This window comes from Bidens hawaiensis, unplaced genomic scaffold (genome assembly GCF_021521415.1).
Source record: "Bidens hawaiensis isolate Kalapana, Puna unplaced genomic scaffold, B.hawaiensis_p1.1 tig00021346_1, whole genome shotgun sequence".
In the NCBI taxonomy this organism is placed as follows: domain Eukaryota; kingdom Viridiplantae; phylum Streptophyta; class Magnoliopsida; order Asterales; family Asteraceae; genus Bidens; species Bidens hawaiensis.
Window position 1 is genome coordinate 284,659 of NW_027493306.1, and position 25,766 is coordinate 310,424.

Genomic DNA, 25,766 nt, shown 5'->3' on the forward strand with positions numbered 1-25,766 from the left:
TACATAAATTATCTCACATTTTGGCCTCTATTTTTAACTATTTTTTATTTGATTTTAAATTTTATTAAAGGAAGTATTTTTAGTGATGAATCCAAAGTGTGTTTTATTTATTAAAATAATATGTACAATGTTTCAAACTGAGTTGTTATTTTTGTTTATTTTTTTCTATTAATGGAAAAGGTTGTTTGGCTTTTTTAATACTTTCTTTTGAGCCTGTTTGACCTTATGGATCCGAAAAGTAACCAAGGAAGGTATGAACCGAATACCGTACTGATTTTGTCCTTTCGGTACCAGTATCATTGAAAATATGAAAAGTACTGAAACGGAAGGATCAAAGGGTAAGTAACCGAAAACAAGAAAAACGAATACAGGTGCTGGTTCCGATGATGTTTGGCTGGCATTGGTTTGGTATGGCTACTCGATAACATGTTCATCCTATAAAGAAGCTTAATGGCGTCTGCAGACAGATCTCGACTGCAAATGCTATTAAACGTTCAAAGGCGTTAGAGCATATGCAATGTAGAGCCTCAAATTTATTTATCTTCATTCCTTCATTCTAGCCAAACATTTATTCATCTCATGCACTACAAAACTTCTAAACAACACGATGGCGGTGGGCGTGATTGATGGTACAAGCGATACAAAGACAAAATCCAAAACTTAACTTAAAAGAGTGCACGAAACTAAAACCTGACAGACGGCCCTTCATAGCTCGTCTCTGCCTGGTTCAGCGTTGGTTGCAGTTGCAGTAATGATCACCTCCTCACGATGCTTCTGGATGAAGTCAATAATATCCTCCTTCGACCTATTCCCTTCATACGCGACCACTTTCCCACTTGAAGATTTGAAGTATAAAGTCGGGTACCCTTGAACCTCAAACATGTAACTTGGAATGTCATTGTTTGATCCATCCTGGCACATACATACAAGTTGCAAATCGTTCATTTTATTATTATGAAACACATAGATTGTTAAAAGCGGGAATTTACGAGTTTTGCAATCATGACAGCGTCATCATTTTCAAATGAGACCGCAACTTCGTCTAAGACTGGAGCCAGTTTCTTGCAGTGGCCACACCATGGTGCATAGAACTCTAGTAAAACTGTCAAAACAATTAAACTATTATAATCTAAGGAAACTATGAAAAATCAAAGTAATATATTGATAAAATACAAAGTCTTACTGTTCTTTTTGGAGTCCAAAACCATGTCTTTAAGGCTGTCAGCAACCACCACCTTCACGGGCTCATTGTTCGTTTCTGGAATAGGTTCCGACTTTATAAACGGCTTCACTTTTCCATCCTAGTTTGTATGAAATTATTACATTAGTTATTTACAGAATTCAAATGATCAAAGTCATATATTAGGGGTGTAAACGAGCCGAGCTGAGCTCGGATCGTTTCAAGCTATTTTTCTAAAGCTTGAGATTGGTTAGTGAGTCGTTTTTTCAAGCTCGAGTTCAGCTCGTTTTTTATTTACTAGTTCATATGCATTTCTAATTGTTTTCATATATTTTGAAAAAAAAGAAACCTTAAACGAGCCTAAGTTCCGCTTGAGCTCGTTTGTAGTACCTTAAACGAGCCAAAGCTAGGCTCGAGCTCGGCTATGCAGAGTGAAATTAATACATAGCAGTCCAATAGAGTTTTAAAACTTTAAAAATACACAAGGCTTGTTAAGGCTCGACGAGCCAGATCATTTCCCCATACAAGGCTTGAGCTCGAGAACTAAAGTAGCTTTATTTGAGGCTCAGTTCGTTTCGAGCTTTTTATCGATCCAATCTCTAGTAGCGAGCGAGCAGCTTGGCTTGAAATGAGTCATACTTAAAAGTACTTAAAAATTATAATCATATATACCACGTAGTCCTTGACCCAAGGAGCGATTTGATCAACTTCAACATTTGAGTTGATAAACTTGAGACCGTCACTGTTTTGTACAACGATAACAGGCGTTTGGTCCTCTTTAAGCCCAAAAAACTGTACATTTAGGTAAGTTCAGGATTATGAAAAAATAAATAAACTTTAAATGATGAAAGATAACTTTACCTGCAAGGCAGCTTGACTAGCTTTAACATCACCAAGAAGAAAATCTAATGCTTTTCCTTTGTATGCACCAGCAACATCCGTGTATTTTGACTTGAAAGCATCAATATGTTCGTGACCGAAATCCAAAAACAGCATAGCCTAGGCACAAGAAACATGCAAAAATATTGTAAAACATTTCAAACTTCGCGAAGAAAATAAAAGAGAAAATGGCAGAAACGGTACCTGTGGTTTGACCATATTGCAAGTTTAGTCCTCGGATTTTTAAAACTGCAAACTTCGTCCAAACATTGTAAGACGTTGAGTCCCCACCGTTAATCTCAGTTAGTTTTTAACTAGAAAAGTGATGTCATGTGCAATTCATGTGAGAGGTATTTGTGTCTTTTCAAATTTGAAAGAATATTTTATCAGTGTTCCAAATTTGAAAAGACACAGATACGCCTCACATGAATGGCACTTTACATCACTATTCCGTTAAACTAACTGGGATTAACGGGTGGGGACTAAACGTGTAACCCTCTCACAGAACTTTGGACAAAGGTTGCAACTTTTAAATCTGGGGGCCAAACTTGCAATATGCTCAAACCACAAAGACCATTTGTGCAATTTTCTCAAATTAAAACAAGTAGGACATGTATGTACCTTTGCATTGGCACTTTCAAAGTATTTGACTAGGAATGGTTGATTAGTTGGACTTTGGTCAAAGAGTGTCACAAGTGGAATGCTGGAATCTTGAATGAACTTCTCCAAAGATTCAATATCAAATTTCTGAAACTCACCAACAAAGTGTTAACGAATCGATCACAAGACTTAATACTTTATAAAACCAATAATGAAAGTTCAAAAAGAATCACAAATTCCACCTGGAAATCAACAGACAGTTCATCAAATGGCTTCAGTAACCTAACGGTTGGGCCGGTCACAGTTGACTCCCCGTGAGGAAGAAGTTCAGCTTTTGTGGTGTGAAAAAAGGCATAATCCGAACGCAGCTTGTCGGCTAACATGGTGAAATTTGTAAATTCTTCTCCAGACAATGTGGGAAATATTCCTACCTGCAATCAGTGATATATTGAATATTTAAGGACTTCTTAATCATATCAAAGTTAGCAGGCTTGTAAATGAACCGAACGAACACGAACAGATCATGTTTATGTCCATTTGTTTAACTTTAATCAAACAAACGATTGAATAAGAACAATCAAGCGAACAGGTTTATGTTGTTCTTGTTCGTCTGTTTAGAAAATGAACGTGTTCGTCTTTGTTTATGTTCGTCCGTTAATATAAGAGTATAAATGAACATCGAACGGTTCATGAACGTAAATGAACGAACATAAACATAACTAAGCCAAAATTCAAAGTAATGTTAAGAACAATGCCTTGGGCCAAAAACTTATTAAAAATTTAAAACTAGACCAAGTTGTAATGGGCCAAAAAACATTAAATTATTATATGAATGAACGTAAATGAATGAACCTTAATTAAATTTAAACTAACAAATATAAATGAACGAACATAAGCGAATTTAAATGAATGAACATAAATGCATGAACAAAACGTGTGTTCACGTTCGTTCGTTTAACTAAGTGAACAATTTTTTTTGTTCACGTTAGTTCATTTATTAAATAAAAAAACATAAACGAACTTCCTGCCGAACGGTTCACGAACCGTACACTGAATGTTTGGTTAGTTTAAAGGCCTAAAAGCAAGCAAGTTTAAAGGTAGCGAGGGAGAGAGTTTAAAAGGCTTACCACAATGACCTTCTTGTCATCTATAAGGCTGCTTGTATCTTCAGGAGTTTTGATCTCAAATGATGCAGGACCGACTTGCTTCTTTAAGTATTCGACTATACCGTCAGCTTCACGGGGGCCCTTGTAGTCTTGAACGACTTCTCCTCCGTTTTTCAAGATCTTGATTGTGGGGAAACCTTGTATCCCAAATTGTTCTGCAAGTCCTTTGTTTTCTTCAGCATTGGCGTCGACCTTTGCCAAAGTAACCGGAGGATCGTGGCTTGATAACACAGCTGCAGCCTTTTCATACTGCATGCATACGATACAAAGTGAAAATCATTACTTTTTGAGTTTTTGAAATGCTGCATTTCAAAACAAACAATTTATCTTCTAAATGACAATCAGGTACCTCCGGAGCAAGATTCTTACAATGACCGCACCTGTCAGAGGATACAATTTACAAATGTTAGATTGTTACAATGGATTCTATTTCATAAAACAATTTATGGAAATATTAACAAATAGTAAGATATTTAATTTATTAACATGTATTTACCATTGATCATGTACAACTAAGAATTACTGACACTCATTTTCTATGATAGTTGTTTTGACATTGTGAAATCTAAAAACAACTACTAAAGGAAAGTGTCAATAATACTCAATTGTACATCTTCAAATAAAGCCAGATCCAGAAGCATCAAATATATTCAACAGAATTTATAAATCTTATCTGATAAATGCATGTAGCATCCACTATGTTTAAAACAAAGGCACCGAAGTTAATATCATAAAAAAAAAATCCCAAATCATAACTTTATCAAAATTTTCTTAAATCACACATCTCCTTGCATGAATCACACCTACAAAGTTAGATCTGTGTCTAAAGTCCAAACTGATCGGAATTAGGAATTCTGTCTGTGTCTGTCAACCGAACCGAATTCAAATATTCTATAGAATTCAAATTTTCCAAATCCAAAAGTTGATATCCGAACCAAAAACCAAATTCAGAATTCCGATGGATCGTTTTGTTGCTTCGGTATACTTTACAGACAGTTTTCGCAACAAACACACATGCAAGCGCACACAAACACAAACATAACAAATTTCTTCTCATAAACAAAATTAACCTGTATAATAAAAACACATGCAACGCCTCAAATTCACAATAAATAGTTTAAACTTCAAATCAGCATATATAATATATAATATAGAATTGAAGGAAGTGAAGGTGGTAAGTAAGTACCAGGGAGCATAGAACTCAACGACAATGAAGTTGTGTTTGGAGACAACTTGTGACAAGTTAGAGTGGTCTAAAGTGACCACGTATTCTTTCTCAGTAGCAGAAGAGGTGATTAGTAGTAGTGTCAAAATATACAAGAAGAGAGTGGAAGACGCCATAGGTAGCTCTAATTATAATTATCATGTGAATTAAAGAGAGACAACAACAACAACAACAACAAGACTATATATAAGTAGCCTACTACGTATTTGGCGTGAATAAATAGGTACTTCAACTTATACGACGTCGTCTTTATGGAAAATATATATATATTACAGATTTTCGCATCTTAGTACGTCCACGTGGCTTTTTCTCATACTCTAGTTTGTAACAAAAACTTATAGCATTTTCATTCGTTTCATTATCTTTAATCTAAAATTACATTAGAAATTAACTAATTTTTCTATCTGACGCGTTGCGTCGCGATAGCTGACAAAACCCAATCACTGAAACTCGGGCGTTGGTAAAATATGAGCGTTACGACGATGAGTCGACACGAATTCGGTCGGTATCAGCTGCGTTCGTTACGATATATACATCATTGGTAAATTTTGAGCATTAAATACCAAAAGTTTAATTCGTCAAATTAGCATATAAAAAATAACATAAAAGAAAACAAAATATTTAAAACGGTGTTTATTTTGGTTGGCAAACCTGGGCGGTGGTAAAACCAAACGGTGTCGGTCCCGAGAATTGAGGTGGTAACTTAATACTAATTTGGTCGTCTTAGTTTAAATGTTTATGTATTTTATGGTACCGGAATTTTAAATCGAAAACATATAAAAATTGATGTGGACCAACGACCAATTTGGGGAGGGGGGGGGGGGGGTCGGTAAATTTGCACATTGGTAAAATCCGAGCGTTGTCGGTCATGTGTTGTAAATGAGTTGCGAGTCCGCACGAACTCGGTCGGTTTGTTTCAGATTTGTTATGGTACAAGAACAAAAAAAATTAACGTTTGATCAATTTACATTACGTTTATTATGGTAACTGAACTAAAAAAAATTTTAAACCAAAACTCAACCAATACGGTGCTGCCCAATAGGCCATTTGCTGCATCAAAGTTGTTTTTTATATATATTAGTAATATATTTTCTTTTTGCTTTTCAGTTAAATAATACCTTTTAACTTTATCATCATTTTCTTTCCCTCTCGTTCACTCACAATCACTTTCAATACATATTAAAGGGTGCTACAAGAACTGTTCAAACATAACACCCAAAATCACTCTTTAAATTATAAATCCATCACTCACACGTCAGCCAACAATAATTCCGAGAGGGCCTATGAAATTTAGAAATACGTATTTTTATAGAGTTTACCCATGGTTGGGCTTAACCTTTTTAAAGGCCAAAAACGAAACAATGATTTGAGGCCTTTTATAAAATTTATTGTTACAAATCAAAATAACTAACTACGAAGATTTTATTTAAATCAAAATAAAATTTATTATTATTCTTCTTCTGTTGACAACATTCATTACGACGAGAAGTTTTGTGCTCCAAGCTTTTGGTGTTTTGTGAAGATAAGAGAGGTTTCAGAGATTGATATATTCTCTCTTTGGTGATACCTCTTACTCGTACTCTTTTGTAGTTTGATTCCATACAATTGATGTTAGTTTGTGTCAAGTATATGATGATTTGTGTATGACTATAGTTTTTATCTAGAGAAGAGTTTGTAGTTCTATTATTGGTAATAGTGGATTTGAAGCGGCTTTAGTAGTCCCATGGTTTTTACTCTCGCCTTGAGAGGTTTTCCATGCTAAAATTATTATGTCTTATTTAATTTTAGAATACCCTATTTGTTTGCATCCTCATAGGTTCATTCGGGTCGGGAAAAAGTTTATCCAAACAAAGATAATTCAGCACGTTTTGTGTCATACCCCGACTTAGAGCCATCTTGTAACACGTTTCTATCTTCATAAAACTCCAATCCTTTCTATAGCTACTAATTTTTAATTACCTGCAATGGGTTGGAAAAATACGTCAGCTATATGTTGTTGAACACGTATGACTCTATAAAACATTTGAATGGCATTTACAATACAAACATAGTTTTCTTGACAAACTCAGCGAAAGTATTTCTACTTCCGGTATATGTACCACTGCCCTACATACACAATTATGTTCTCCAAGCCACGTAGCCCTTAACAGAGAACTAGTCATGATCGTTAGCCCGCGGCCACGTAGCCTTTGACTGATTGGGCTGAATAGTTATGTTTGGATCCAGACACATGTGTATTCGGTCTGATTTGATTTTATTTTCTATGTTGTATTATAACGTTTTAGAGATCACGTAATCTCATGTAAACATTGACTGACCTGTTAAGACAAACACCAGTTCATCTTATCGAGTATAAATATGTTTTGACTGATTGAAAAGGTTAACGTATTCACTTGTATCGTCGGTGCGTTTGAAACCTTTGATTGATTGAGAATGATATTAACATATACAATAATAGGTTTGTATAAATATTTTGAATGGTGTTTCTTGATTAAGCTATGATTATTAAGCTTAACCTTGAAATCATTTATCTTTGTTTGTGAATGAAAACACTTGGTTTTATGTGACGTTTGATATAACATGCTTTGGCTTAATAGGTTATAACACGTTGGTAAGTTTCTCCAGGTAAGTAAACAGGTCCTTCGGTTGATTGAGATTCGTACGAATTACTTTCCTTAGGCAAGAAAATTACTACTAGTGATATCCCCCTGACAGTTTATGTAAGTCCCGAATCTGGATCACTACAATTATGATATCAACACAACAAGTATTGGTGCGGAATACCAACACTTGGTGATTCAAGAACACGAGTAAACACAAAAGAGTAACACAGAATTGCTTCAAAACACACGTATATTAAGATACGTCGGGTGCTTAAGAACTTACAATACTTGCACGTCTAGCAACACGTAGACGGCCAAAAACACAATACAATAACTAGTGAATGAACAACCTTAACTCTATACATTACATAAACTATATATAGGGAAACCAAACACCTGGCCCATATGAACCAAAAGCCCACCGAGAACTCTAAAGAGTTCTCGGCTTACATAGTAAACCCGTAGCCCAACCCAACACATGTAGACCAAGTACAAACCATACAAACTAGGCCCAACAATCTCCCCATTGGTTTGTAGCTTTGTATTTAATCATGCTCCATGTAGTCTATATCAGCATCCTTCAATCTTCCTGCCCAGAACTTGCATATGATTATAGAGGCAACCATAGCTGTGTATTCTTTAGCGGCTGCTTCAAAAAGTGGTTCAGCTACTATCTGGAACAAGCTGAGTGTCTTGATATCCTTCTCTCCAAATTTCAACAGATCTCTTGGATCAACGAATCTATACTGGCCTTTGCCCTTCTCCAATTTAACAATCACAGTGGCAGTTTCACTATCATACACCCAAAACCTCATGTTGTCCAAAGTGCCATCGGGGATGGCATCTGGTACAGGAATATAAGTAGCCTTCTTTGTGGGAGGCCATATTACATTCACCATTGTTTTTCCTGTCTTTGGATCCATGACTCCTTTGGCTTTCTTTAAAAACGATTATGCAGTTGTCATGTTTGGAAAGCCTCGATCAACCTGACTTCTCAGAAAATTCCAGAAGTCTATACCACGCTTGTCATTCGTTGGATTGGTGAAAGGAGAATTTATTAAGTCACTCAGATCCACTTTAGTCCAGGAGCCAAAATCTTTCATCTTCTTGTAATACTCGGTGGTTCCTGACTTCCTCTTTACCCACCACATATTCTTGTCCGCATCAAAACCCCATGATAGAACTCCCGATCGATCACCGTTTTTATCAGAGAACCCCTTTTGAAAAGTAACGACGAACCTGTCTGGATGATCCGATGATTCAACATTCTGATTTTTGAGTTCTTCATTATCAGCAGTTTCTTCTTTCCCTTTTCAACTCATTTCTTCAAAATTCTGTCTGATTTCTCTTTGGTGATGGGGGGTGCATCCATGTATTGTTTCAGTGATTCTGACTCATCAACGTTGTCGGCTGGACGAATAGGAGAGCCTTTATCTTGATCAACAGTGGGAGTTTGAGATGCCACATCATCGTTGCTTTTAAACTCATCTCCAAATTTTTGAAATAACTTTTGTTGAAGGTCAAGATACATTGCCGTTAAACCTTCCATTCCAGACTGCAACTCTTTAATCTTGGAATCCTTGTCTGAGTTGCTCGCTTCAAGTTCATGAATGCGGACATCTTTGACTACCGAATCTTGTTTGAGTTCAAAGACTCGACGTTGTAATGCACGAATGTCTACAGGGGCATCTTCAAGAACCACACCTTTACCCTTGTTTTGAAAGTAAGTATCTTGCATAGCAAGAATTTGGGCAATCTTGTCTGATGTACCTGAGCTTGATTGACCCTGAACATCTGGGCCAGATGAACCGGAGGGAATATCTGTAGTGCCGGTGTGTGGAACATCTGTTTCAAAATCAAACTCACTAACAAAATCACTAGACAACAGATCTTGAAATGATGGCTCTGCAGTAGATGTATCTGGTTCAACTTGTGTTTCTGGAGCATGTGACTCAGGTTGAGCAATTTGTTGTTGTGGGCTGGTGGTTGTTGTTTGTGTTGGTGTTGTGATTGTTGCTTCGGCTTCACTGTCCAACTCACTGGATCTCGGATCAACCCTTTTCCATTTACGAGGGATGAGATCAGCAGTTGGTTCTTCACTCACGTCTTCTTCAAAGTTTTTAGCAACTGTCTGAGGAGGTTTCAGCGTAGTTGACTGTAGTAACGCTTTAGCAGCTTCAAAAGCACTTAATTTCTCAGAGCTTGGAGCGGTATCTGACTGACGGTGTTCGGTCTCATCTTCTTTATCATCAGAGATTTCAAAAGTTGCAGCACGTGGTCGAGCCGGTGCCACATGTTCATCAGCAACCTGAGCTATGACTGGCTCAGCTTCTATCTCAACAAATTGTCCAAATTTCACCAGAGCATTTAGGCCCCGATATACAACCTTGGACCCTTTTCTGGACTGTTTCATTAACCCAAAGGTGTTGGGTCCCATTGATTTCATATCCAAGGTATCAAAAGATCTGACCAGGTCGGTGTAATGAGAATCGAAGATCATCTGTAAAAATCTTGGATACATAAGGAACATCTCCTTCTTCTTCGCTTTCAAATTTCTCATCATTTCATTTAAAACAAACTTGGAATAATTGTAATTCCAATCCATGATTTGAGCAATGATAGCAGACATCTGAGTGTGGCTGATTTCGTCTGATCCTCCCTTCCTCCCCGAGACACATGTAAAGAATGTGCGTATTAGGTATCTCCAATACGGGTGAAATAATTTCTTGATTTCCGGAGGATAAGTGCCTTCATAACCCATTCTGGTGAGAACCTCAGTAACTTCAGCAGCAAAGTATTCTGTCGGGTAATCAGATTGATCCCCAAACATAAGTACTTCTCTTACAATGGCCTCTGAGATAACAACTGGCTTCTTTTGTACTTTGGAGTCTATAGACATGACTCCATCTGGCCCTCGTGGATTGATTGACGCATTGTTCCAAAATTCAGTGACCATTTTCTTGCATATGGCAGGTTTCTCTCATAGTGCATGAGAGATCCTACAAGTGTTAACTCCGACTAGCATAGACTTGAATTCCTTGTGGGTCAAGGGTGGATCAAATAAGTGACCAGCAATATTATGCGTATCAACAAACTTTAATGGAGAATGGAGTCTGATCAGCCATTTCTGCACCAAACGCATCATTTTAGTGGATATATAGATTCATTTGATAATATTCAAAATTAGTCCATGACTTATAAGGGATTTGGGCCATAAAGTTAAAACAGGCCCAAAGAAGAATCATTTGAGGGCCCACAAGGCACATAAGTTGGCCCAAAGATAAAACAGTATAATGAATAAGCCCAACAGTGAGTCTTAATCCCAGCTGGAGAGATCTCGGTCAACGAGGTGAGTTCTCGGTCAACGCCAGAGTTTTCGGTCAACGAAAGTCAAGGAAATCAACCGAGAACAGAGTTGTCGGTTAACATTTAACCGATAACGGAAGTTCTCGGTCAGCTTATAACCGAGAACGTGAGTTTTCTGTCAAAACAAGGTGTTCTCGGTCAACGAAAGTCAACCAAGAACCCCTTGACAGCTGTGGACAGAGAACCCCTTGGGTTCTTCCTTGGAAAATGTGCAGTCATCTTCAACCCACCGAGATCTCCATTAAAACATCCATTAAACCTGCAACAATATCACAATTCAACCGAAAAAGCTCCATTAAACCCTAAGATGTCCACCGAAATCCCTAATTACTCATGATTCCACTCTAATTTGTCAAACCATCCATGAGACCAATTCATAATAACATCAAACAAGCATCTGTCGATACATAGGTCTCACATGACCTTGTTCATTACATGTGAATCAATCAAATGAACACCAATAGATGATTAGTTAGGATAGCTTAGTATTCGGCTAGAAGGCTTGAGAGAGATAATTAGGTTTTTGAATTATTGAAGATAATAAAAGTGATAAATTAGGCTTGAGGATACTTATACTGTAACCAAAACGGGCCGAGAACCCTTAATGGGCTCAAACAGCAGACGGCCCAAGCAAAAACACGCCCAAACAAGCCGATAACCCAAAGACTTTCGAAGCCCAAATTGAAAATATGCTCAGTTTATACAAACGTTTCGAGGAGAGTAGTTTCGAGAAAAAAAATAAAACAAAATAAAAATTAGACACAAAAATCAAAATTAACATACACAGGAACTCCCTTGATTTTATAAAGTCGGGATCAAATTTCAGTTTTAGTAAAATCGCCGCCCTTTTTATGAAAAGATCCGAACATGAAATCATATCGTTTGAGAGGCTGTCATTAGGATTCATGTTCAGCGTTATTATGACATAAAGAGACAGGTTGATAGCATGTATAACATACTTAGCATGATTTTCATTGTATCAGTGATATGATTAAGGTTCAGTTCGGCATAAAGCTTAGATGGACATCACTCATGGATTTGTGATGCCTCCTATCTCTTCTCAAAGCGTATTTGGCTTTCCTCAGATCACCCCAATTTGACTCCAACCCCTAGTGCTTGATCAAAAGATTTTATAGATAGTAAACATAGTTTAAGCTTTAAGGTTGAACGTTGGACTTACAAGCCATCCAGACGTACAGGCCTTTCATTTGAGACATGACAGGACTTACTTTTATGCCCCCATCTCCGTAGTTCTAGTTTGACCCTCTAAGCTTTCAAAAACATAGATTTTGATAGATTAAATTGATAGGATAAAGGGAAACTCTTCACATGATTTTTTTAATGAATAATATAATACAATATTTTGGTGATCAAGACACTAACGGGCTCGTGTATGACTGGGTAATTGCTTTTCTGCCTATCATTCAGAGAGATGTATATGGAGACATGCACATTTCTTCAAAATGACTCTCCACATTAAGTTTAGCAAATTTAGTTTCTATCACCTCAACTTTTACGCATCATGGAAAGCTACCATACAAATCAATGACTATTCTAGAGCCTTTTAAGCTTAATAACTTCACCTGTGAGGCACACAAAAACAATTTATCTATCACTTTCCAAATGTTGGATCAGTTCTCATTTGAAAATATTTTGGAGCTTTTAAAAAGCTGTTAACTGAATAGTAATATGACTTCCCAGGGAGTTAAATAAAACACACGTGTTAAGAATTCAGTCACCCCGATCACTTTAAGCTTTCAGGTAAATGGCTATCTATTATGACCACAAGTGGTTAACCGGACCAAACATGCATGAAAACACATGTTCTTCCAGCTCAGAGTTACCGACATAATTTTAAGTGAAAGAATACAAAACATAAAACACATCACGATCTCCCTAGATGCTTTCATTCGTTAGGTAAATGGCTATCCTGTGAAACTACAGGTAGAACAGTGGACCAACTATATACAAGTATATGTCCTTCAAACTTGAGCAACCGACATAATTTTGAGCGAAAATGAATCAAAATAAAAGCAACACACACTGTTTTTGACATTTTGATTTTTCTTAAACAATAAAAACAACGCACAAACACTATTTTTGTCTTTTTGATTTTTCTTAAATAATAAAAACAACGCACACACACTATTTTTGTCTTTTTGATTTTTCTCCCCCTAAATTTGTGCAAAGATAAACAAATATGTACAAATATATACCCAAAAAAAATCAATCCTCAAAATGAAGCATTTTAAGAAAACCCACAAGCACATTAAATTTTACTGTTTCGACCGGTTTTGTAAATAGGTCCGCCACATTGTTGTCAGTGTGGGTCTGTTCAAGATGAATCAATTTTCGATCGAAACAGTCACGAATAAAATGAATTTTAATATCGATGTGCTTGGTTTTAGAGTGTTGAACTGGGTTTTTCACAATTGCAATGGCCGCATCATTATCACAGAAAATAGGAGTGTCAATAAATTCCAAACCGTAATCCAGCAATTGGTTTTGCATCCACATAACCTGAGAGCAGCAAGCAGATGCTGCAACATACTCCGCTTCGGCGGTCGAGGTAGACACCGTCTGTTGTTTCTTAAACTACCATGATATGAGACGGTCTCCTAGGAACTGGCAACCAGCTGACGTGGATTTCCTATCTATGTCAACTCCACCATAATTGCTATCAGCAAAAGCATAAAGATCAAATTCTGATTGTTTGGGATACCAAAGACCTAACTTTGGTTGTCTCTTCAGATACTTTTAACAACAATTAAATGAGAGAGTTTAGGATTAGCCTAGAAACGAGCACATTGGCAGACGGCAAACATGATGTCAGGACGACTGGCTGTGAGGTACATCAGAGACCCGATCATCATCGATAGTACGTTTGATCTACGGGACTCCCTTCAGGATCAGATGACAGTAGTGGCCTCTCTGCCATGGGAGTGTTGGCACTCTTGGAATCTTGAAGTTCAAACTTTTCCAGCATATCTTCAACATACTTTCCTTGATGCAGTAAAATTCCTGTCAAGATTTGGCGAACCTGTAGTCCCAAAAACGTTGTCATTTCTCCCAACGAACTCATCTCAAATCTCTTCTTCATTACACCTTCAAATTCCGTGCACAACTCAGCGCTGGTGGATCCAAAGATGATATCATCGACATAGATCTGGACGAGAATCAATCTTTTCCGACAGTTTTCCGGAACAAGGTGTGACATCCGGCATTTTTAGGTTAACTCTGTTAACTAAACCAAGTTAAATCCTGTTGACTATGTCTATAAACTTAGTTAGTTCTGTTAACTATGAGTATGAACTCTTGTACATGTGATGTCATGTATGCGTATATTTAAGTCAACGTGTCATTGGTGACTTAAATAAGGATAAGTGACTAATTATAACTAGGATAATAAACTCGTCTTGCATGTTATAATAAACATGTCATACAACACGTATGATAAGTATAACGTGCTATGTGATTAATATGTTATATTACATGATTATGTGATTGTAAGTAAGCTAAATGATTAAATAGGTTATATTATATGTCATGTAACATGTTTGTTATTTAAATGGAACCTTAGGTTATGATGTATAGAAAATATTTATAAATTATGTAGCATGTTACAAATGAATTAATAAAAGATAACCTAAGTATTACTTTCATTAAATCAACAATAATGAGTTGTTAATAGGAAAATAGGTTACAAACTATTGATTAACAAGACTTTTCTCTTTCCCTTTGGCCGTGGATTCTCACACACACACACATACCCTCATTTTTTTCATACAAACAATCTCTCTCAAGTATTATCTTCATAACAAAAGACTTGGTGATTTTTGGTAAACAAGGGATTAAGCCTTTGGATCAAACAAGTGAGTAGATGGTTATGTTTATATTTTTCTTTTAATTCATATGAACCTTGTATCCAAATGATTGGATCATGAAAGGAGATGATCAAAGTTTGACAAATAAAAAGGATTTTTGTATGAGTCTTGATTAATATTTTGAGTCCTTTATAAATACTTGTGTTCTTATTATGAAATCAAATGGATAAAAATAAGACATGCAATTTGATTTGGTAAGAATATTTCTTGATGATTGTTGAATCAAAGGATAGAAAAGTTGTGATTTGTAGTTGATTGTGGTTAAAACTGTTTATTGGCAGATTAGATGTTATGGATTTGGATTGTTGATAACTTGATGATATGTTTGAGTTTTTGATCTATTTTTGATTCTATGAACATGTACTTTGAATCTAGTTTTCAGAAAGTCCGAAATCTTAATTTTTGGACACTGTTTGAATACCTTTTATTAATTTACAAAATTAGGATGCAAATCTAAATTAGAGAAAATAATTCTGAGTTGAGTTGTAAATTTCATAACTTGATGATAAAAATAGATATGGATATAATTCTACTTCTAGGATGTTGTAAATTGAATTAGGAATCTAGTCCAATTGGTCTTGCATAAATTGGACAAATATGGAATTTTTGACAAATTTTTGATTACTGCTGTGTTGTTGTAGAAATATAAATCATGTTGTTGTAGTATATGAATATTCTGGACGAATTGGTAAATCCAAAAATTGTGAGAAAAATATATGTTGAACCTAATACTGATGTGTACATGTGTGATTTATTTGGTAATTTAATTGTGAGTTTTGATTGATGAGAAAAATCGGTTTATGTGGTATAAATTGTTAAAGGTGATAAAGATGTTGGTTGAATTGAGATAATTGCAAATTGTGATATGTTAGTTGTGGTAAATTAGAACTTTGACTTTTTAAGTCAACTTAGAACTAGTTGACTAAATAGTTAGTCTTGCTTGTGATGTTGTGAAAGTGTATTGATCATAGAATTGCAAGGAATATGGCTAAGTGTGTATACTTGATGATTAATTAAGTGTGACTAGAATTATAAGGCAAACATTCTAAGTCCAACCTTTTAGTCAAAGGTCAATATTTTAGTCAAAGGTCAATATTTTAGTCAAATGTCAAAACTTTAGTCAAAGTCAACTTTAGTCAAAGTCAACAAAAGTCAAACTTTGGTCAAAAGTCTGTTTAAAAACAATGGGAGATTGTTAGATACTAGTGGTTCTAGGAACCATCCCACAAGTTACTTACGTACTTGCATTTTTAGGGTCTTAGCACGTGACGCATTTACTTCGGTCGGATTTGTGTAATACCCGAAGCACTAACAAGGTGAGTTTACGGCCCCACTTTTATACCTTTCCTTTGGGGGAGGAAACATGCAAAACTGTTTTACTTTACTTGCTCTAAATCTTTACACAACCGTTTGGTTGCTTATAACGTAGTATTTCTTTGCCATGGAAAGTCCTCACGAACATCGGACCGTTAACTAAGGTTAACTGGCCTGGTAAATTTAAATAGTACTATTGGGTTTGACAAACCCCACCCTGCATTATTCTCGACTGGAGGTCGAACGGGGTGTAACTTTGACCAAACATTGTTAAGTTTTGGCAATACTTGACTTGAGGCAATAACTAGTCAGCTTCGGTCGTGATGGAAACATAACACTATGCGGCAACGAGTTAACTAAGTGTAGTTAACCATGGGCCACTTTTATTTATAAATGTTTATGAACTGATAGAGCATAACTTACTTTGAAAACCTGTGAACTCACCAACCATATGTGTTGACTCTTTTTAGCATGTTTTCCTCAGGTCACTAGCAAGCACTTGGATTAGGATAACATTGCATGCATGGACTCGCATTGGTTTAAGTTTGAAAACATTTATTTGATATTGGTTTTGCGCTTGTAGCGCCATGAATTATTTAAACTTGTTTGGGAGATGGCTCCCGCACTTTGTTTAGCTTCCTCACTAGCACTTAAGTACTCTGAACATTTTATTTTGATTTGTTAAAACTTTTAAGACTATATAGATGTCGTTTGGTGTGATTAATGTGTTCGGATCCTGGTTTGTCACCCGCCTTACGGTAAAACTCCGTTAGTGGAAATTTGGGGGTGTGACAGATTGGTATCAGAGCCATTGGTTATAGCGAACCAGGTTGCATACCATTTCATATAGGTTGCAGTCCGGTCTATAGCTTTTCATGATGCATTAGTTACACTGCACATATATACATGAGATACCACTCACTCATCCCAACCCCAACCCTTGTGTCACAGTATGTCTTCGTCGTCAGCTGATCACGCCCGTGAGAAAGCACCTATCATCGCTGAGGAGAGCACACCACCTGCGTCCCCGAGATTGAAGAGGCAGCGGACCATCCTGATGCTGGCACATCTACTGCTGAGGAGTCTTCACCCGAGCACACGTTCTTTCCTAAGCCTCAGTGTGACTGGGAATGGTACCCAGAGGTGGTGACCATGATGATTGAGAAGGAGGAGGTTCCACCCCTAGCTGTTGTAGGTCCTTCTTGCCCTACTCTACCCGCCCTACCATGCCCTCCTGAGCAGGTGATAGCTGCACTTGTTTCTGGCCTGGATAAGGCGCAGTGTGGGAAACAGGGTATGAAGTCGGACATTGCTAAGCTAGCGCAGAAACAGAGTGGAGCCAAGCATAAGATGGATTTCTTGAGGGAGCTCTGCCATCGGAGGTCAGAGATGCACTACAAGTTAACCTTTGAAGTTGAGAGGCTATATGAGAAGATGCAGATGCTTGCAGACAGGGTGATAGATCTGACTAACGAACTGAACATTTCTCGTAACCGTATTCGGGATCTGGAGGACAGGCTGGCACCTCCAGAGGACCCAGTGGAGGACCCTGAAGAAGACCCAGAGGAGGACCCCGAGGAGGATCCAGAGGAAGACCCCGAGGAGGAGCCCGAGGTGAGCGGGTCATCGGGAGTATCTGACGAGTGATATCGTCAGTTGATATCCGTTTGGATTTCTTTCTTTTATGAACCTAGGTGGGAGGGTTGTCCCCATCCAACAGAGGATATTTTTTAACTATGATGTTTGGATTGAATGATTGTAATCGGATTACAAGTTATCTTTTCAAGTATTGTTTTCTTAAATTGTGTTGAGATGTTCATAAATTAGTTGTTTGATTGTTATTGAGGTACTAGAATTAAGGCATTAATCCGGTCTATGTTCACGACTGCGTAGGATTATGTCGGGACGTGGACGTGGCCATGGCAGGGGTAGCATTAACCTCACTCCAGCAGAACTGGCGGTACTCATCAACGAGCATGTGACCGCAGCGATTGCAGCCGCCCAGATTCCGGGGCAGGCGGCAGGGGGTAAGTATACACTTTGCTGTCATTATGACCTATCGAAACTCAGGCACTAACACTTACTTTGTGAACCAAAAATCTAGGAGCCGCGGGGTGCACCTTTAAGAACTACATGGATTGTAAACCCCATGCGTTTAAAGGCACCGAGGGGGCTGTCAGTTTACTGCGCTGGATAGAGAAACTGCCCCAAACTGAAGAATGCTGGTAACGGAGGGGCAATAGCAACGGGAAGAATGGTAACAATGGGAATGGTAACAACGGAGGTGAAGGCAGGGAAAGAGCCTTCGTTATTGGTGGTGGTTCAGGTGAGACTTCTAACGACTCCGTAACTATTACCGGTAAATATAAATTGAATGGCTGTTATGCGTTAACTTTATTTGATACCGGGGCCGATAGAAGTTTCGTGTCAACTAAATTTTGTGAAATGCTTAATAGAACCCCATCTGCCCTAGAGTCTAAGTACACTATCGAGTTAGCAGATGGTAAAACCATCCAAGTGTCCCATATTTTGAAGGGTTGTACTGTAGAATTGTCTAGTCATTTGTTTCCCATAGATCTTATGCCGATTGAACTTGGTAGCTTCGACTTAGTTATTGGGATGGATTGGTTGTCCGAGCACCGAACCGAGGTTGTCTGTCATGAGAAGATCGTCCGCATACCTCTCCCTGGGGGAGAAACTCTCATTGTTCATGGTGAGAAAGAGAGTGCGACAGTTGGGATCATTTCCCTTATGAAGGCGCAGAAGTTACTGCGTAAAGGCCATACTGCGATCTTAGCCCTAATCACCGACAAAGGTACTGACGAGGCTGTGGAGGAGGAGGTCTCAATCGACCAGATCCCTATTGTTAGAGACTTTACTGAGGTTTTCCCCGAAGACCTACCTGGCCTTCCGCCTCACAGACAAGTGGAGTTCCAAATCGACCTGACACAAGGAGCTGTTCCTGTTGCTCGTGCACCGTATCGCCTTGCTCCGAAGGAGTTAGAGGAACTGTCTAATCAGTTGCAAGAACTGCTAGATAAGGGTTTCATACGCCCCAGTTCATCCCCGTGGGGAGCTCCAGTCCTATTCGTGAAGAAGAAGGATGGAACTCTACGCATGTGTATCGACTATCGGGAACTTAATAAGGTGACGACCAAGAACCGGTATCCCTTGCCACGTATTGATGATCTGTTCGATCAGCTGCAAGGATCCAGTTACTACTCGAAGGTCGACCTTAGTTCGGGTTATCACCAACTCCGAGTTCGGGAAGAAGACATTGCGAAAACAACGTTTCGTACTCGTTTTGGACACTATGAGTTCGCCGTTATGCTATTTGGGTTAACAAACGCCCCAGCCGTATTCATGGACCTCATGAATCGTGTTTGTAAGCCTTATTTGGATAAATTCGTCATTGTGTTCATAGACGACATCTTGATATATTCGAAGACAAGGGAGGAACATGAAGAGCACTTGCGATTAATGATGGAGCTACTCATGAAGGAACAACTGTATGCCAAATTATCGAAGTGCGAGTTCTGGATGCGTGAAGTAAAATTTTTGGGCCACGTGGTAAGTGGGGAGGAATCCAAGTGGACCAGTCCAAGATTGAAGCAATCAAGGATTGGCCAAACCCGAAAACTCCCACCGAGATCCGTCAATTTCTGGGATTAGCTGGTTATTATCGCAGATTTATTGGAGGATTTTCCAAGATTGCTCAACCACTCACATCCTTAACCCGCAAGGGCATTGTGTATAAGTGGACCGAGGCACATGACACAGCATTTCAAACTCTGAAAGACAAGCTGGGTAGTGCGCCAATCCTATCACTGCCCGAAGGAGTAGAAGACTTTGTTGTTTACTGCGATGCTTCACTGCAAGGAATTGGATGTGTGCTTATGCAACGGGAAAAGGTCATCGCATATGCTTCTCGACAACTGAAGACCGCTGAAAAGAACTACACGATCCATGACTTAGAACTTGGAGCCGTCATCTTTGCACTAAAAATCTGGAGGCATTACCTCTATGGAACCCAGTGTACGATATACACTGACCATAAGAGCCTCCAGCAAATATTCGAGCAGAAAGAACTGAACATGAGGCAGAGACGATTGGTCGAGTTGCTTAACGATTATGAATGTGCTATTAACTATCATCCGGGTAAAGCCAACGTGGCGGCTGACGCCTTGAGCCGAAAGGAAACTTTGAAGCCCAGGAGGGTTAGGGCTTTACAACTAACGATTCACTCTGGTCTACCCGAAAAGATTAGGGATGCCCAGTTAGAAGCTCTGAAAGCCGAGAATTTTGATGCCGAATCTTTGCGCGGTGTAGACGGGAACTCAGAGGTTAAGTCGGATGGCATTCGGTATTACCATGATCGAATTTGGGTACCCGCGTTATGGGGATCTAAGAACACTGGTCATGGACGAAGCACACAAATCCCGATACTCAGTACATCCGGGATCAGATAAGATGTACCATGACTTAAAAGAGCTATACTGGTGGCCGAGTATGAAAGAGGAAATTGCTGGGTACGTGGCTAAGTGTCTGACATGTGCCAAAGTGAAAGCAGAACATAGGAAACCGCCGGGATTACTTCAACAACCCGAAATTCCTATGGGGAAATGGGAACAGATATCCATGGATTTCATATCCAAACTACCCAAGACACCCAGCGGTTGTGACATGATTTGGGTCATAGTGGATCGATTGACCAAATCCGCACATTTTCTAGCCATCCGGGAAGCGGACAAGACGGATAGGCTGGCTCGCATTTACATTAAAGAAATCGTTTCCCGTCATGGTGTGCCGATATCGATTATTTCGGACCGTGATGCTAGGTTTACCTCAAACTTTTGGAAATCGTTGCAAAAGTCGTTGGGTACACGACTGGATATGAGCACGGCTTATCATCCACAAACAGACGGTCAGAGCGAGCGAACAATACAAAAATTGGAGGATATGTTAAGGGCGTGCATCATCGATTTTGGGAGCAGTTGGGAGATGCACTTGCCTTTGGTTGAGTTCTCTTACAATAACAGTTACCATACGAGCATACAAGCAGCCCCTTTTGAAGCTCCGTATGGGCGTAAATGCCGATCACCACTCTGCTGGGCGGAAGTGGGTGAGAGCAAACTAACTGGCCCTGAAATAGTTCATGAAACGACGGAGAGGATAGTTCAGATCCGAAACCGTATGGCAGCAGCACGTGATCGTCAGAAAAGTTATGATGATAAGCGTAGAAGGCCTTTGGAATTTGAAGTCGGGGATAAAGTTTTATTAAAAGTGGCACCGTGGAAGGGTGTCATTCGTTTCGGAAAACGAGGAAAGTTGAGCCCGCGTTACGTAGGGCCATTCGGAATCGTGGAACGAATCGGTCCAGTGGCTTATAGGTTGGACTTACCGGAACAACTCCGCGGGGTACATAACGTCTTCCACGTATCAAATCTTAAAAAGTGTTTGGCTGACGAAAACTTGATAGTTCTTTTGGAGGAACTAGAAGTGGACGAACAGTTACGTTTCATCGAAGAGCCGGTGGAAATCATGGATCAGGACGTAAAGACCCGTAGGCACAGTAAAACTCCTATCGTTCGCGTTCGTTGGAACTCTAAGCATGGACCAGAGTTCACATGGGAGCGCAAAGACCAGATGAAAGAAAAGTATCCGCACCTATTCAAACCTGAAGCCAAACCATAGGTACGATTTAAATTTTTAGGACGAAAATTCTTTTAACAAGGGGATGATGTGACAAACCTAAAATTTTTCTTTTTTATCCCTTTCATGTCCCAGTCTAGTGGTGACATCACATTAATTTTCGGGACGAAAATTCTTTCAACAAGGGGATGATGTGACATCCGGCATTTTAGGTTAACTCTGTTAACTAAACCCAGTTAAATCCTATTGACTATGTCTATAAACTCAGTTAGTTCTGTTAACTATGAGTATGAACTCTTGTACATGTGATGTCATGTATGCGTATATTTAAGTCAACGTGTCATTGGTGACTTAAACAAGGATAAGTGACTAATTATAACTTGGATAATAAACTCGTCTTGCATGTTATAATAAACATGTCATATAACACGTATGATAAGTATAACGTGCTATGTGATTAATATGTTATATTACATGATTATGTGATTGTAAGTAAGCTAAATGATTAAATAGGTTATATTATATGTCATGTAACATGTTTGTTATTTAAATGGAACCTTAGGTTATGATGTATAGAAAATATTTATAAATTATGTAGCATGTTACAAATGAATTAATAAAAGATAACCTAAGTATCACTTTCATTAAATCAACAATAATGAGTTGTTAATAGGAAAATAGGTTACAAACTATTGATTAACAAGACTTTTCTCTTTCCCTTTGGTCGTGGATTCTCACACACACACACATACCCTCATTTTTTTCATACAAACAATCTCTCTCAAGTATTATCTTCATAACAAAAGACTTGGTGATTTTTGGTAAACAAGGGATTAAGCCTTTGGATCAAACAAGTGAGTAGATGGTTATGTTTATATTTTTCTTTTAATTCATATGAACCTTGTATCCAAATGATTGGATCATGAAAGAGGATGATCAATTTGATTAATATTTTGAGTCCTTTATAAATACTTGTGTTCTTATTATGAAATCAAATGGATAAAAATAAGACATGCAATTTGATTTGGTAAGAATGTTTCTTGATGATTGTTGAATCAAAGGATAGAAAAGTTGTGATTTGTAGTTGATTGTGGTTAAAACTGTTTATTGGCAGATTAGATGTTACGGATTTGGATTGTTGATAACTTGATGATATGTTTGAGTTTTTGATCTATTTTTGATTCTATGAACATGTACTTTGAATCTAGTTTTCAGAAAGTCCGAAATCTTAATTTTTAGACACTGTTTGAATACCTTTTATTAATTTACAAAATCAGGATGCAAATCTAAATTAGAGTAAATAATTCTGAGTTGAGTTGTAAATTTCATAACTTAATGATAAAAATAGATATGGTTATAATTCTACTTCTAGGATGTTGTAAATTGAATTAGGAATCTAGTCTTAAATTGGACAAATATGGAATTTTTGACAAATTTTTGATTACTGCTGTGTTGTTGTAGAAATATAAATCATGTTGTTGTAGTATATGAATATTCTGGACGAATTGGTAAATCCAAAAATTGTGAGAAAAATATATGTTGAACCTAATACTGATGTGTACATGTGTGATTTATTTGGTAATTTAATTGTGAGTTTTGATTGATGAGAAAAATCGGTTTAGGTGGTATAAATTGTTAAAGGTGATAAAGATGTTGGTTGAATTGAGATAATTGCAAATTGTGATATGTTAGTTGTGGTAAATTAGAACTTTGACTTTTTAAGTCAACATAGAACTAGTTGACTAAATAGTTAGTCTTGCTTGTGATGTTGTGAAAGTGTATTGATCATAGAATTGCAAGGAATATGGCTTAGTGTGTATACTTGATGATTGATTAAGTGTGACTAGAATTATAAGGTAAACATTCTAAGTTCAACCTTTTAGTCAAAGGTCAATATTTTAGTCAAAGGTCATAACTTTAGTCAAAGTCAACTTTAGTCAAAGTCAACAAAAGTCAAACTTTGGTCAAAAGTCTTTTTAAAAACAATGGGAGATTGTTGGATACTAGTGGTTCTAGGAACCATCCCACAAGTTACTTACGTACTTGCATTTTTAGGGTCTTAGCACGTGACGCATTTACTTCGGTCGGATTTGTGTAATACCCGAAGCACCAACAAGGTGAGTTTACGGCCCCACTTTTATACCTTTCCTTTGGGGGAGGAAACATGCAAAACTGTTTTACTTTACTTGCTCTAAATCTTTACACAACCGTTTGGTTGCTTATAACGTAGTGTTTCTTTGCCATGGAAAGTCCTCACGAACATCGGACCGTTAACTAAGGTTAACTGGCGTGGTAAATTTAAATAGTACTATTGAGTTTGGAAAACCCCACCCTGCATTATTCTCGACTGGAGGTCGAACGGGGTGTAACTTTGACCAAACATTGTTAAGTTTTGGCAATACTTGACTTGAGGCAAAAACTAGTCAGCTTCGGTCGTGATGGAAACATAACACTATGCGGCAACGAGTTAACTAAGTGTAGTTAACCATGGGCCACTTTTATTTAAAAATGTTTATGAACTGATAGAGCATAACTTACTTTGAAAACCTGTGAACTCACTAACCATATGTGTTGACTCTTTTTAGCATGTTTTCCTCAGGTCACTAGCAAGCACTTGGATTAGGATAAAATTGTATGCATGGACTCGCATTGGTTAAGTTTGAAAACATTTATTTGATATTGGTTTTGCGCTTGTAGCGCCATGAATTATTTAAACTTGTTTGGGAGATGGCTCCCGCACTTTGTTTAGCTTCCGCACTAGCACTTAAGTACTCTGAACATTTTATTTTGATTTGTTAAAACTTTTAAGACCATATAGATGTCGTTTGGTGTGATTAATGTGTTCGGATCCTGGTTTGTCACCCGCCTTACGGTAAAACTCCGTTAGTGGAAATTTGGGGGTGTGACACAAGGTTTGGTCGATGGTTCCACGCTTGTAGCCATGATCAAGAAGATGCGCGGTCAATGTAGCATACCACGCTCGAGGAGCCTGATGTAACCCGTACAATTCCCTGTCTAGCTTGTAGACGTGATTTGGTCTCTTAGAATTAACAAAACCCGGTGGATGATCAACATAAATCTCCTCTTTGACTTCACCATACAGAAACGCGGTCTTAACATCCATCTGATACACTGTAAACCCCATGTATGATGCATAGGCCAGAAAAATTCTAATGGCCTCAAGTTTAGCCACTAGCTCATAGACTGCAGTGTAATCTAACCCCTCAACCTGACGAAAACCACGAACTACCAATCGTGCCTTATTTCTAACAATAACCCCGGTGTCATCTTGCTTGTTCTGAAAACCCATCTTGTATCAAGTGCTTTCTTTCCTTCCGGCAACTTAACCAATCTCCAAACCTTCAACTTATCAAACCGATTCAATTCTTCATGCATAGCATCAACCCAACTAGGTAACTGAAGAGCCATTTCAACAGTTTTTGGCTCAATTTGAGAGATGAAGCAGGAAAGCATACAACTGTTTATGTGTCCTGTCTGACTTCTGGTGGACACTCCCGCTTCAATGGGACATATGACATTTTCAATAGGATGATTCTTCTGGATTCTCGACGGAATTATATGATAGGAAACATCATTTTTAGGTTGAAGATTTGACACGTTCTCACTAAGATCAGCAAGGGGATTCTTCCAGCCAGATGTCGCCGTACTATGGGAATACGAAGTACCGACAACATATTCATCTTGAATGGCATCGGGAAATAGTGTGCTCCTGAATATCTGACGGATGGAACTCTCCCCCTCAACAGCAGTAGTATCTTCAGATGTGTTCGGCGAATAATTGGTTTTTGAAGATTCCTTGGGCTGAGTATCAGTTGCAGGTGAATCATTACTTAACTCAGCGACATCATCATCCAGTACCGGAGAAATGCGAGACAC

General features: G+C 38.1%; 1 protein-coding gene across 1 annotated transcript; it reads right to left on the minus strand.

Annotated features, from left to right (window-relative positions):
- Positions 1-115: 115 nt before the first annotated feature.
- On the minus strand, positions 116-5,166 carry LOC143563258 (protein disulfide-isomerase-like). The gene is made up of 10 exons (XM_077050844.1): positions 5,012-5,166; positions 4,175-4,205; positions 3,787-4,074; positions 2,902-3,090; positions 2,681-2,806; positions 2,042-2,179; positions 1,853-1,972; positions 1,184-1,301; positions 990-1,102; positions 116-912 (listed from the first exon to the last, which is right to left on the minus strand). The coding sequence occupies exons 1-10, from the start codon at positions 5,164-5,166 to the stop codon at positions 706-708; spliced, it is 1,485 nt and encodes a 494-aa protein (XP_076906959.1). The 3' UTR covers positions 116-705.
- Positions 5,167-25,766: the final 20,600 nt, after the last annotated feature.

What these genes read in the sequence shown, in the direction of transcription:
- LOC143563258 (XM_077050844.1), bottom strand. Translation starts at nt 5,166, where the DNA reads ATGGCGTCTTCCACTCTCTTCTTGTATATTTTGACACTACTACTAATC. An exon ending in AACTGTCTGTTGATTTCCAG is followed by an intron (nt 2,807 to 2,901) that starts GTGGAATTTGTG and finishes GGTGAGTTTCAG; the next exon opens with AAATTTGATATTGAATCTTT. An exon ending in TTGAAAGTGCCAATGCAAAG is followed by an intron (nt 2,180 to 2,680) that starts GTACATACATGT and finishes TCTTGTGCCTAG; the next exon opens with GCTATGCTGTTTTTGGATTT.